Source organism: Castor canadensis, chromosome 8 (genome assembly GCF_047511655.1).
Source record: "Castor canadensis chromosome 8, mCasCan1.hap1v2, whole genome shotgun sequence".
Taxonomy (NCBI): Eukaryota; Metazoa; Chordata; class Mammalia; order Rodentia; family Castoridae; genus Castor; species Castor canadensis.
In genome coordinates this window covers 89,604,544-89,618,545 of record NC_133393.1, presented here as the reverse complement: position 1 = coordinate 89,618,545, position 14,002 = coordinate 89,604,544, and the positions used below count along the sequence as shown (strand labels likewise).

At 46.8% G+C, this 14,002-nt stretch overlaps 1 protein-coding gene and 1 non-coding gene across 2 annotated transcripts; one reads left to right on the top strand and one right to left on the bottom strand.

The window, feature by feature from the left end:
* Window positions 1–762: 762 nt before the first annotated feature.
* Window positions 763–5,378, bottom strand: Igfbp6 (insulin like growth factor binding protein 6). The gene is made up of 5 exons (XM_020160213.2): window positions 5,283–5,378; window positions 3,881–4,197; window positions 1,907–2,046; window positions 1,639–1,758; window positions 763–1,107 (listed from the first exon to the last, which is right to left on the bottom strand). The coding sequence occupies exons 1-5, from the start codon at window positions 5,336–5,338 to the stop codon at window positions 985–987; spliced, it is 756 nt and encodes a 251-aa protein (XP_020015802.2). The 5' UTR covers window positions 5,339–5,378; the 3' UTR covers window positions 763–984.
* Window positions 5,379–11,752: 6,374 nt separating this feature from the next.
* Window positions 11,753–11,854, top strand: LOC141410513 (U6 spliceosomal RNA). Its single transcript, XR_012435376.1, has one exon. It is a non-coding gene; the product is annotated as a U6 spliceosomal RNA (small nuclear RNA).
* The last annotated feature ends 2,148 nt before the right edge of the window (window positions 11,855–14,002 follow it).

Here is a 14,002-nt window from a genome sequence, read left to right as displayed (position 1 = left end):
TGGGCCAAAACTTCCTATCTTATCAGTGGAGCACAAATAAGGTAATTCCGGTAAATCACACAGTTCAGGGTCTAGCTCAATCAATAACTTTTTTGTTTTGCTTCTGGAGGTACTGGGGTATAAACTCAAGGACTCAAACTTGCTAGGCAGGAATTCTACCACTTGAGCCACACCTCTAGCCCTTTTTGCTTTAGTTATTTTTCAAATAGGGTCCCCATTTTTTCCTCTCTGGGCTGGCTGGATCTCCAGTCTCCTGTTTAGTCTCCTGTGTAGCTGGGAAGACAGACACATGCTGCCATGCTCAGCATTTTTATTGGCTAAGATAAAGTCTTGCTGACTTTTTGCCCAGGTTTGCGTGGAAACTTGATCCTCCTGATCTCTGCCTCCTGAGTAGCTGGGATTATACACACAAGCCACCTCACTCTAGGTCAAGGGCTTCGAAAGTTCCTCTTTGCTGAGTCCTGCTGGGGATTAACTATTAACCTTTCCCCCTCCTTAAAATCCAAAAATCAGTGTTAGAAGTGTTAGAAGTCTGATGAAGGCCATGATCTCAGCATCTTCCAATCCCCCAACTCCTATTGGGTAGCTGGGTAAACCCTAAGGGTTTGAAGCCTGTGCCAATGGCTGGCTCCTCAATTCCAAGTGGAGTAGGAGGGACTGAAAGCAAAAAGGGAGAAATGCTACCAGTGGGCTGCCATGGGGTGGAGAGAGGGCCCAGGGCTTCAGAACTGTGAGAGGTGACACAGAGACATAGGCCAGAGATCCCCGATACAGTTTTATTAACACCCCAAGCCAACAACAATCTTTCTGACTACACATATAAGTACCCAGGAGTGAGGGGACAATGGGGCAGGGCCTGACGGTGGATTTTAGGGCTCAGAGCCCTTGAGTTGCTAATCACTCAACAGATAGCCCAAGATGACAACCCCAAGCTCTTGCCAGTGGCCCTGCAAGCACCCTCCCCCCCCACACACACACCCAGCTTTAGCCGCTGCTCCCAGTGGGGCAGAGGGAGCTTCCATCACCATCTGGAGACCCTGATAAGGGCTGGCCCATCCGATCCACACACCAGCAAGGACCTCGGCGCTGCCCCTGGGAGGAGCGACACTGCAGAGAGAGGCATACAGATGAGGGGCAAGGCCTGAACTTGCAGTAGGAGAAATGGGAGAAGACTCCAGAGCTTGAGTATGCAGAGACATCTGAAAGTTCCCTCAAGATGGTGGGGCCCCCTGGGCTCGCTCCCCTTAGTTTCTCCTTTTCACCTACTAAGTTATGCTCATTCTGCTAGGCCAGAGCAGTAGTTTTCAGTGGTTCTCAATCAACAGCACCAGCATCACTAGGGAATGTGTTTGAAAAGCATATTCTTAGGCACAGCCCAGACCTAATGAATCAGAAATACTGCAGGTAAGTAGGGCTCAGCCTTCTGTGTGTTCACGAGCCCCCCTGAAGATTACTAGTGCTCAAGTTTGAGTGCCATTGAGAGGCCATTCCCTAGGCTGGTTATTCTCTATGTCTGTGTGGCTCCTAGAATTGGAAGATCCTGAAAGGCAGGGTAGTATCTTTTCTGTAAGCCCCCCACTCCCACACACACACTCCCTTGTAGGAACCTTGTCCTGGGAAGGAGAGGAATCTTCTCACCTGCCGTTTCCGGTAGAAGCCTCGATGGTCACAATTAGGCACATAGAGGGTGTGAGCCCCTCGGAAGACCTCAGTTTGGAGTTGCTGTAGCACTGATTCAAGGTGTTTGCGGCAGGGGCCCTGGAGGAAGGAGAGCAGGTGGCTCAGAACCCCACCAAGCCTGCTCCCAGGACTGGCATGGGAGACTTCCCCAAGCCCATGGAGAAGTCTCTGATGGAAGGCTCCAGGAATCCCCACCCCTCCTGCTTCCTAGTAGCCCTGGACACACCATCTCAGCATCTTGGACACCCCCAGAATGGGGCCGGGAGTGAGTGTTGGAGGTCCCTGGATTTCTTGGATGATCTCGATGGTTCACATCCTGTGGACGGGTGGTGCCTCCGTGGGGTTTACTCTCCTTAGGATTCTCCTCTGGGAGGAATGGGAGAAGAAGCCAGAAATCAGCCAGATGCCAAAGATCAGACCATGTAGAGAAGATCCTTGCCTCTATCCACTGAAGTGAGAACAACAGGGAGAAACTTTGAGGAGCGTTAGAACCTGGCTCCTCTGTAACCTTATCTTGGCCATAGTTTCTCTAACAAACAATTATAATACATCTCCTGACAATACTCCCCAGAGTAATCTTAAAGTTTATAAGGGAGAAATATTTTGGAAAGCCCAAATCTAGTACAAATACAAAGCACTATTGGTTAATTTTGAGGCTTTGGGCAGCAGGTGAAAAAAAAGCTGGCTGTTCCACCAGAGGCCAGAAGGGTGTGCACCAAGTCAGAGAGATGGAGCAGAAGAGCAATGGATGTAGGAGGGAATCAGCAGGGATCCAAGTGGAATGTGTGTCCCTGCTGTGACCCAGATCTCAGCCCACCCCTCCCAGGCCTGAGATGTGGTTACTTTGGGGTCACTGCAGTGGGGACCTCTCCCTGCTGGCCCCCCGCAGCTCAGTCCAGTTCAGCCCCAGTGGTTCCAGGAGCATCTGTGGATTCAGCCCTTAACCAGGATGGATTGAGACAGGTTAGAAAAGGAGCAAGGAAATGAGGGGTTGCTCCTGGCTCAGGAGAGTTTTGGGGGCGCTTGGAGAGAGCCCAGGACTGGGAAAGGGTGAGGAAATAAGTCAGGGGTAGGAAAAGGCAGAGAGGGGAGCATGCACTACTTGGAATTTTCCCTAGCTGTAAAATTAAATGGGAACCCAGAAGGAATAGTCCATGCCTAGGGACAAGCTCCCATCTGCCTTTTACTTCCAACCTAACAGCCATTTCCTCTGCAATCCTCTTATCCTTCTTCCTCAGGGTAACCCACTCTCCTCAGACCTTATCCCTCATTCCCAGCATTTAGCACCTAACCATGACCATGCTCCAAACTGCTTTCTCCAACCCACCGAGATCCCAGATCACCTCCTTCTAAGAGGACCCCTAGAAGCTTGGACTGAAAGAAACTCCAAATTAATTTCTCATCCCTTTCTTTGAAAAAAAATCAGAAGCTCAGATGCCTTTGGGGTGGGGGCAGTTTTCACCGCCTGCCCCCTCCCATCTCTCTGTTGCCCCCCATCTTTCTAGTACTGACTCATTTCTGTCCCACCCACTCAATGACTCAGCCTCCTATGCTCTTCCCTGGGGTAGGGTGGGGTAGGGAGGGTGGAGGGTTCTGAGCAGGTTTAAATCATAAGCCTGCGTTGCCAATTCCCTCTTTTCTACCTCTCCCTCCCGAGGCCCTGCAGGGCCTGCCCATTGTCCCCAGTTTAGTCTGTTACAGCTCCAGGCACCTTTCTACACATCAAGTTCAGGTGCTTCCAACTGCCATTGGGAGGACAGCAAGAGACATTTCTGTGCAGACAGCATTTGGGAATCTGAGGTTCTATTCCTTTCCCCACGTGGAAGCAAAATCCTGGTCTTGCGCAGCTCAGACATCTGGGTTGAGGAATCTGGGCCTGCAGGTACACCTGGGATAGCCCTAAAGTCCTCCCTCCTCCCTTTTTCCGCACATACCTTTTTCTCTTAAGGGAAATGGAGTAAAAAAGAAAGTTGAGCGCTCAAACACCTCCCAGCTTTATACCCCTGGTCCCCTAGTCACATCAAATCTTCTAGCCGTACCCTGCACTGATTTTTTTCTTCCTCCAGACGTACACCTCAAGTTCTGGGAGCAAAAAGCATCAACATGCAGGACCCTGAGGCTTGCAGGGCAGCCCACTCACATCCCTCCAGAACCCTGCGGGGTCAGACTCTGGTCTCACGTAGGCGGGGCGCGGACTCACCCGAGGGCGCGCGGACCGGCTGACAGCGACCCCGGCCCATCAGCAGCGCCCGCAAAGGCGCTTCCTCGTCCTGGGACGGCTGGCACTGAAGTCCTGGGGTGCAGTTAGGGGTGTAGACCCCGCACTGCTGCCCCTCTTTCCTAACACAGCCCCCGGCTTCTGCACAGCCTTCTTCCGTCGGCCCTCCATCCTCCTCCTCCACGCAGCCTCCGGGACAACCCGCCTGTACCCCCTGCCCGCAGCCTGGGCACCGCGCCAAGGCGCCTTCTGGGCGGGCAGCGAGCAGCAGAGTTAGCAGCAGCAGTGGCGGCAGCAGCCTATAGGGGGTCATGGTCAGATTTTTGCCCCTGTCCACTCCTTCCAGGACAGTCGTAGCGCAGCTGCTGAACGCTGCCGCCCCTCTGCCTTAAGTAGCCGTCGGTCAGGGGCCGGGCCCTTTAAGAGCCAGGTGAAGGGAGGAGGGGGAGAAGACAGAGGCATTCCCTAAACTGGGTGGGACTGGAGAGGCTCCCCCACAACCTGGGTCCTCCCCGCTCTTCTCTCCCCCTCCCTTCCCAGTTTCTGTTTACGTCCCAAATTGTTCTGATTTTTCTTGCTTTGTTCCTGGGAATCTCGCCCGGAATTTGGGAACTGTACAGCTGGCTGAGGAACTGCAGGGTGGGGAGCAGTGGAAGAAAGGAAGGACAGGAGTGGGATGCAGGGGGAAGCTGGAATCCAGTTAGTGTGCATGTGTAGGAAGATGGGGGGCCTACAGGTGCTCTGTGAGGAGTGAGAAGGTGTGTGTGGGGGGGCGCTAAAGTGAACTGAGAAGGGATGGTGCGTGGGGACAAATGTGAAGAGAGATAGATAATGAGGTCTTGGGTGAACCTCCTGCAGATGGGAGGAAGCAGTCCCAGGTAGAGAAGAGGAAGGGCAAAACCAAAGTCCCACTGAGATGTGTCTATGGAAGCCTAAGTGGGGGGAGGGGGATAAGATGGTGGAAGGGGTTGGGGGGAGTCAGGGATGAAGTGAGGAGAGGGTGGGGAGGAATACACCTTGAACAAACTCTAGGAAACCCTAGTATTGTGGTGGCAGGCATGTTGATTCTGGAAGGATCCGAGAGGGAGAATGGGCTGGACATCTGGGAAGTAAGAAACGGGTCTGGTCAGTTGAAATTATGTGTGTGGGGGGGGGGCATGGGCAAAGTTATGTTGTTGGAACAGTGGCCAGAAAGCTGACCCTACCTCTCCCTGGTCTCTGACCTTCAGGTTAGCCTGCTCTTACATTCCTCTACCTTCTCCAATTCTTTTGCCCTCCCCTCAATCATCTCTTGGGTTTTCTAAATTTCTTAGACTGTGCTGAGCCCTCAGGGGGTTGTGGAGAAGGATTGGTCTGAGGTTTCTGTCTCTGTCCGCCCACTTGCCTGTCCTTTCTCCATGGGTCCACGTCTGAGGCTTCCCGGGGCTGTGTCCAGCCCATCTCTACAAGTCCCGCCTCACAGGAGTAAGGAAGAGGTACTGTTTTCCTTTGGGGACTCACCCCGCCCACTTCAGGGTTATGCAACTGCCACCTCATTCTTTCCTAAAACAAGGGCTCTGGGCAGTGACTAAGTTTAAATTCTGGGCCCCCAAGCAAGAATGTCAGCAAGGGCTTCCTGAACTTTTAGGCAAATACAAAGTAAAAAGAACCTCACCCTATGCACCGCCCCTGGGCTACTCTGGGACCCTAGGATCTGCGTTTTTTGGAAGTGGTGTTTTGGCGTTGCCTGGAGATACTAGTGCAGATTGGATATGCAGGGAAGGGATGGGGTGGGTGATGGCTCTCCTCCACCAAGTTTCTGTGATCTCCTATTCCAGCCTCTGACCCTAAAGTGGGGAGTTTGTTTCCCTTTCCCAAACCTACAACACTGTTATTTATTTATTTCCCTGCACATGGTTCTGGCTATGGCCTTTCTCCTGGACTCCAGCTTGTTCCTCCTGAGTAAGATGAGAAAGACTGTGGGAAGCTGGGAAGAAAGAAATGGCTCCTTGCAGGGTTCTGGTGTGTGTATTTGGGTTTTTTGCCCGGGGTGTGGGGGGGGGGTTGGTGTTGAATCCAGGGCTTCCTGTTTGCTAGGCAAGTGCTCTACCACTTGAGTTCTTTTGTTTTTGAGATAGGGTCTCCCTAACTTTGTCCCTGTTTTGCTGGCCTTGAACTTGTGTTCCTCCTGCCTCCACCTCCTGAGTAGTTGGGATTACAGACATGTACCACCATATGTACACCATGTGCTCCAGTGTACTTTTTGAAAGTGTTTGTGCTCCTTTTCGGTAGATTATCTTGCAAAAAAATAAAAAACCCAACCCTCTCATAGCCTCTAACATTCACTCCTTCCCATTTCAATCCACCGCTCCCTTTTTCCCTGCTTGTGGCTCCCAGGCTCCCTCTGCTCTCTTGGTCCCTTTACAGTCTAAGGACAGTTGTACAATCCAGGACCACTCACTACCCTAGCACTGCTTCCCCTTTTTCCCATCCTTTCAGTGTGAATATTCAGAGTTGTTTGCCCATCCCTGCTGGGAACCTCACAAGTCTCCATGTGAGCTGAGGTTTTTGAACTCTGCTTTTCCTCCCTTTGGGATTTCCTCTGCCTTGGCACCCAGGGCAGAAGTCTGGAGCACATGGTGGGCACATGGGCCAGGCTGTGGGCCAAGTGCAAGCCTTTATTTGTCCTTCTGGCCTCTACAAGCAGAGTTTACTGAGAAGCTGCTGCCTGGGCTGAGAAAGACTAACCAACTTGGGCTTTGACTTAGGCTTGTTCATAAATAAACTCCACCAGGATTTCCTCTTCCTGTTGCACGTTAAACTCTGTTCTCCTGCATGTCTCATGTCCCTTCAAATCCAAGGCACACCAGGTGTTGATTTCCTTTTGAGAACAAGAGGTAGAGGGAGGGCTGTGCCAGAGCATTTTCGGCTGTAAGTTTGAGAAGGAGGCTACAGGTCTGGGCAGAGAATGACATAAAAGCATGAGGAGTGTTATCCCATTGCTGCTTCAGGACACCCAGCATCAGGTAGAATTATGTGACATAGTCCACAGACAGGAGGACAGAGAAAGGAAGATCAGTGACCAAGGTACGACAAGGCCAGAGCCGTGTCAGCCTGCTGGGGGCCCTAATGACCCCAGCGGGTCTCCAAGCTATTTTATGCCATCTGTTCCCACATACCCTCTAAACCTGTGGGCTGAATTTTGCTCTTGGTCATATGATTGTCTCCTCCTCAAAGGCTTATGGGGTACTCCATGCCCCTCCCCCTAGACCTGTGTTCCCATGTGGCATTCCTGGCCCTGCAGGCAGTGTCCCTGAGAACGCACTCTGATTCAGCTGGCTGGTTGAATCATCTTCCCTAGAACTCTGTCAGTTTCCCATTGTGGGGCCTGAATTGAGGTAAGGGGAAGTCAAGGTGAGGCATAATTGGCTTTTTGGAGGTAAATTCTTTCCTGGATCTCCAAGCTTTCAGCTCACAAGGATTAACCCCTTGCTTCATTCTGCCATGTCTTTCCCACCTACTTGGCCAGCAGAGGTCCTGTCTTCCTCTGAATTCACCCACATTATTGCATTGCTATTTTATGTTTTTGCATCTTATATTTGCAGTTAGGTTGTGATTTGGGAAACTCCAACCCCACCCCCTTTTTAATGTATGGGCCCTCAGCTTCTAACCCATGTAAGGAATTTGGAATTGACATGAGTAAGTTTTAGCATTTTTATGGGAGTAAAGGCAGTTCTAGGGGAGGAGGTGGAGAGAAGTAGGGGGGCATTGGAACTCCTCTGGAGGCTCCATCATTGCTCCTGGACTCTGAGCTAGAAATTCCAGGGAGTCTCTTGGCCTTCCCATCTCTTCAGCCCCTCACCTCTCTTTTCTTCTTCCTTTGCAGTGTAAAGGCTAGAGGCTGAGAGGCCCAGAATGTGGTCAGGGTTCAACAGGAGAGGAAAAACTACCCCTAGGATAAATCAAAGAGAGCTCCCCAGATAAATAGGGCTTTATAAGAAAGGCTGAAGAGAACAGGGGGTGAAGGGCAGCCCAAGAAGGAAAACAAGTTTGTGTAACAGATACGAAGGTGACGAGCTGGAGTACATGTATGCGCATGCTTGTATTATATGTTCTGCATAGATTCCAGTGCCCCAAGGATTTAGAGAAAGGAGAACTGGGAAGGGATCAGAGCATTTTTCTAGAGTGGGCCAAGGTCAGGGGATAGTTGGGAGTTTGGAATCATTTTTGAACAAAATGCAGTGAATGGGGATCTAGACTAGCTTTTTTTGTAATTAAATGAATAAAAGTATGTTCAATCATTCAGTAGATTCCCAGAGCACCTATTCATGCTGATATAAGTGGGAGATATGAATTTAAATAGGGAAGAATTGTGCTTCCAGGGAGCTTAATCCTAGTATTTGTCCATACCACATACTCCTCCTGCTCCCAACTCCTGGTTTTGCACGTGCTAGGCAAGACTCTACCACTTGAGTCACACCCTCAGAACCATACTTTTGAAAAAAATTAAATTAACTCTTACATAAAAGTGCAAAAATTGTACATCAATGAGGTAGAAAGTGGTTATTTCTCTGGTGGCACTGGGGTTTGAACTCAGTGTCTCATGGTTGCTAGGCAGGCACGATACCACTTGAGCCACTCCACCAGCACTCCAAGTGATGTTTTAATACACATATACATTGTGTAAATAGCTTAAAAATATCATCTACCTCAAACTTCTTTAAAATAGCACTTCTTTATTGCAAAGAATATTCAAAATCCTTTTTTCTAGCTTTTTTTTTTCCACCCTTTTGTGGACTGGGGTTTGAACTCAAGGCTTCCTGCTTGTGAGGTAGGTGCTCTATTTTGATGGTGGTACTGGGATTTGAACCCTGCTTACTAGGCAGGTGCTCTACCACTTAAGTAACAATGCCAGCCCTTTTCTAGCTTTTTGAGGTATACAATACACAAACTATATTCATTAGCACGCAAAGAATACTTAAAAAAAATCAACTAGTGGTGCTGGGGATGTAGCTCAGTGGTAGAGCACTTGCCTATCATGCCTGAGGTTCTGGGTTTGAGCCCTTCCACTGGAAAAAAAAATTAACTGGAGCCCAGTGCCAGTAGCACACGCCTATAATCCTAGCTACTCAGGAGTCAGACAGAGATCAGGAGGAACACCATTTGAAGCCAGCCTGGGCAAATATTTCCTGAGACCCTATCTTGAAAAAACCCAAGACAAAAAAAGGGCAGATGGAGTGTCTCAAGTGGTGGAGTGCCTGCCTAGCAAGCATGAAGCCCTGAGTTCAAACCCTAGTAACACCAAAAAAAAAAAAAAAAAAAAAAAAAAAAAAGTTAGCTAGGGTGCCAGAGTGTTCTGTTCTGGGATAGAATAAAAAGTGTAACAAGTTAATATAACTGTTACACATTTATAACATAAACACACTGCAGGGGGTGAGAAAACAAAAAGGAACTCTGGAAAAATATTTTGACTGGAAACTGTCAGGGACTAAATATAAAAGGAATGATACATTCTTCATAAACACTTTACTCTAGTTGGTAAATTTGTTTCTCATCTGGATGTATTGTAAAGATTTTGAGTGTTTTACATGTATATTCTTGTTGAACAAATAAGTAATAGATGCTGGAAGCCAGGTTTCTCATTGTCAGAAAAGTTACATGTAAGCCAGAAGGGAAGGCTAGAGTGAGCTCTGTGGTTGGGGTCAGGGTCAGAGTAGGAGGCATCAGTGTGAACTCATATTTAGTTTCACATGCATACTTATCAGGTGGATAAGTACAGACCCAATGAGAGATAAATGTGTCTCCATGGGTTAGGGTTCTTAAGGGATTTTACCTATTTGCCGAGAGGGTCTAGAAGCACTAGGCTATTGACACTTTCAATAACAATGAGCACACTTGGCCCCCAGATCTTGGTTCTAAACAGCATTCTCCAATGAAAGGAAGCAGCTGATTCTGGGCTGTGGCAGGAAAAACACAGATGAGTTAGAGAATCTTGCCATACTAGGAAGTAAGGAAATACTCCAAAATCAAGGCAATAATGGAACCAACCTGAAGAAGCACTTAATGGCCAAAGCTCAAACAACTGGAACAACAGCAAAAAAATAACATAGTATTGGATTATAACCTAAATTATACTATAATCCAGGTGTGCTCATTGTTATTGAAAGTGTCAATAGCCTAGTGCTTCTAGACTCTCAGCAAATAGTAAAATCCCTTAAGAACCCTAACCCATGGAGACACATTTATCTCTCTTTGGGTCTATACTTATCCAACTGATAAGTATGCATATGAAACTAAATATGAGTTCACACTGATTTATAAAATAAATATATGCGTGCATATTGGCTGTAGTAATGTGCTGAAACAGAGTACCACAAACTGGATGGCTTATAACAATAGAAGTGGGTGCACCAGTGGCTCATGCCACTCAAGAGGATTGAGTTTCAAAGCCAACCCTGGGCAAATAGTTCACAAGACCCTATCTTACAAAGACTCAATATAAAACAGGAGTGGTGGAGTAGCTCAAGTGGTAGAGTGCCTGCCTAGCAAGTATGAGGTCCTGAGTTCAAAACCCAGTGCTAACAAAAAAAAAAAAGAAAAAAGTTTAGAATCTTTAACTACTGTGGCACACACATGTTAGAATGGCTAAAATTAAAAAGAATGAGGCTGAGCCTGGTGGTGTACACTTGTGGTCATAGCTACTTCGGAGGCAGAGGTAGGAGAATCTAAGTCCAAGGCCCACAACTATCTGAAAACCAAACTAAAAGCAAAAAGACTGGGGGTGGGCTCAAGAGGTAGAGCAATTACAAGCAGGAGTACCCAGTAATTAAACAAAAAAATGACTATATCAAGTGTTGGCAAGGATGGAATACCCTTATACTGCTGGTAGGAATTTTAAATGATATAGCCATTTTGAAAAACAGTTCAAGTCTGGGGCATAGCTCAAGAGTGTTTGTGTATTAAGTGTGAGGCCCTGAATTCAAACCCTAGTGCAGCCCCTACCAAAAAAAAGTTCAGCAGTTTCTCAAAAAGTTAACCATGCACTTACCATGTGATCTGCCATTCACTCCTAGATATATACTCAAGAGAAAATGGAATATATGTCCTGCTATGGGTTGGAAAAGTGCCCTTCCACGGGCTCAAGTGTGAAAAACTTGATTCCCAGCCTGTGGCACTTTGGGAGATAGTGAGAACTTTAAGAGGTGGAGCTAGCTGGGCACTGGTGGCTCACGCCAGTAATCCTAGATACTTTGTGAGGCTGAGACTGATCAGTATGAGTGAGATTTAAAACCAGCCTGGGCAAATAGTTCATGAGATTCCCATCTCCAAAATAACTAGAACAAAATGCACTAGAAGCGTGGCTGAAGCAGTAGAACACCTGCTTTGCAAGCATAAAGCCCTGAGTTCAAACCCCAGTCCTCCCCCCTACCACCACCAAAAAAAAAAAAAAAGAAATGGAGCCTAGTTGGAAGTTTCCTGGTCACATGGACGCATGCCCTTGAAGGGGATCCTGGAACCATAGCCTTCCTATTTTAGTTTATAGGGCTTCCTGTGCCACAGGCTCCCACCATGATGTACTGTGTTACCACAGGTCCAAAGCAATTGGTCAATTGGTTATGGACTGAAGCCTCCAAAACTGAGCCAAAAGAAACCTATCCTTATTTTAAGTTGATGTATCTCAGGTACTTGTTACGGTAACTGAAAACTGGCTACTATATGTCCATACAATGACTTGTACATGAATACTCATCCTAGCTTTATTTGTAATAGCCAAAACCTGGAAACAACTAAATGTCCATCAATACATGACTAGGTAAATAAATTGTGATATATCCAAGCAATGGCATATGATTCCACAATAAAAAGGAATAAACTGTGCTATCAGCCGCACAGATACTAAAACTGGAATGATACAGAGAGGATTAGCATGGCCCCTGAATGAGGATGACATGCAAGTGTTCTCTATTCAAAATTCATGAAGTGTTTCCTATTAAAAAAAAAAAAGGAATAAACTATTGATACAGCCAGGCACTGGTGGCTCACAACTGTAATCCTAGCTTCTCAGGAGGCAGCGATCAGGAGGGTCGCAGTTTGAAGCCAGCCTGGGCAAATAGTTGCAAGACCCTATCTCTAAAGAAACCTTCACAAAAAAGGGCTGGTGGAGTGGCTCAAGGTGTAGGCCCTAAGTTCAAGCCCCAGTACCGCAAAAAACAAACAAAAAACTATTGATTCAAACATGAATAAATCTCAGAATAATTATACTGAATAAAAGCCAGATGCATCCTCCCCAAATAGCATTTCTGTATGATTCCTCTTATATGAAACTTTTTTCTTGTCTTTCTCTCTCTCTCTTTTTAATTAAGATGTGTATGTGGTGTAGGGAATCATGACAACTTCATACAGGCTTATATTGTACATTGAAGATCACCCCACCATCTATCTCCCTTGCCCTCCCTGCCCCACTTAAAACTATTGCAAGAGGTTTATTTGTTCTATTTCATATATGAAGCCCATCAACCATATTCTCTCACCTTAATCTCCATCATTCAACCTCCTCCCACAATTACCTTCCCCACACTATACCTATTTTACAGTCATTCTTTTGTTATTAATATCTAAGGCAATGTTCAAAGGGGTTTCTCAATGTATCTCTGCTGTGACTATACTTTACTTTGGTCCGTTCAACCCTTCCATTACTTTCCCTTACCCCTTTACCTCCCACTCCCTGTTTTTCAACAGCTTTCAATACATATCCTTATTTCCTCTTACATAAACTTTTAAAAATGCAAAGTGAACTAGTATCATTAAAAGCAGATGAGTGGTGTTCTGGGAAAGTAAGGGTAGAAGGGAGGAACTGACTATAAAGAAGCATGAGGAAACCTTTGGGACTGATGATATATCACTATTGTGATTGTGGCATTAATTTAATGCACCTTAAATATGAATAGGTTATTACATGTCAATTATATCTCAATAAATCTGACTAAGCTGGGCACTGGTGGCTCATGCCTGTAATCCTAGCCACTCAAGAGGCAGAGAGGAGGAGAATCACAGTTCAAAGCCAGCCTGGGCAAATAGTTCTCAACACCCTATCTCAAAAACAACCCAAGAAAAAGGGCTGGTGGAGTGGCTCAAGCGGTAAGAGTGCCTGCCTATCAGGTATGAGGCTCTGAATTCAAACCCCAGTGCTGCCAAAAAAAAAAAAATTAAATAAGTAAATAAAGCTGCTTAATTAAATACATGTGGAGGTCAAACACAAATTACCAATTAGGTCCTGAGAATGCTAATGTAAGGAGCATTCACCAAAAGGAACAGTCCCATATCTGGAATGTGAAGATGAGGAAGTCTCAAATGGACTCACCAACCATCCAACAACACTCTGGAAACATTTTCTTCTGCTCTATTTTTCCATCTCAGGCTTTTGCTAACTAGCTAGTTTATTAAAGGACACGGGTGTGGGATGGTTATCACCCTGGCAGCTGCCCAGACCAGCCCCTCTATGGGTGCCTTTGGAAAGAACTGAGCTGAGGCTTGAAGTATTTTCATAAGTCAGGAAGGAAGAGGAGTGGAAGAGAATCAGGAGCTGGAGGTCAGTTGGTGAGGATAGCTATTCAAGAATGTGTAATCCAGCAGGGCCAAGAAAGGAGCTAGGAGGATTAGCATGGCTCCTGCATGAGGATGACATGCAAGTGTTCTCTTTTCAAAATTCATGAAGTGTTTCCTATTAAAAAAAATAATAAAAGGGAATAAACTATTGATATAGCCAGGCACTGGTGGCTCACAACTGTAATCCTAGCTACTCAGGAGGCAGAGATCAGGAGGAGCGTGGTTCAAAGCCAGCCTGGCAAATAGTTTGCAAGACCCTATCTCTAAAATACCCTTCACAAAAAAGGGCTGGTGGAGTGGCCCAAGGCCTCAATAATTCTTACTTATGGGTGAGAACACCAAGACTCTGAACTTTCAGTCACATAGAACTGGGGCTCTAATTCAGATTTCTCTATTCCCCATCTACGCTTATTTCCATCACCCATTTCCATTAGGCCAAGTGGCCACTGTTGACGTTTACACTGTAAGACCATGGTTTTCCTTTCATTCAACACTATAGAATACTATGTTCGGATAAGA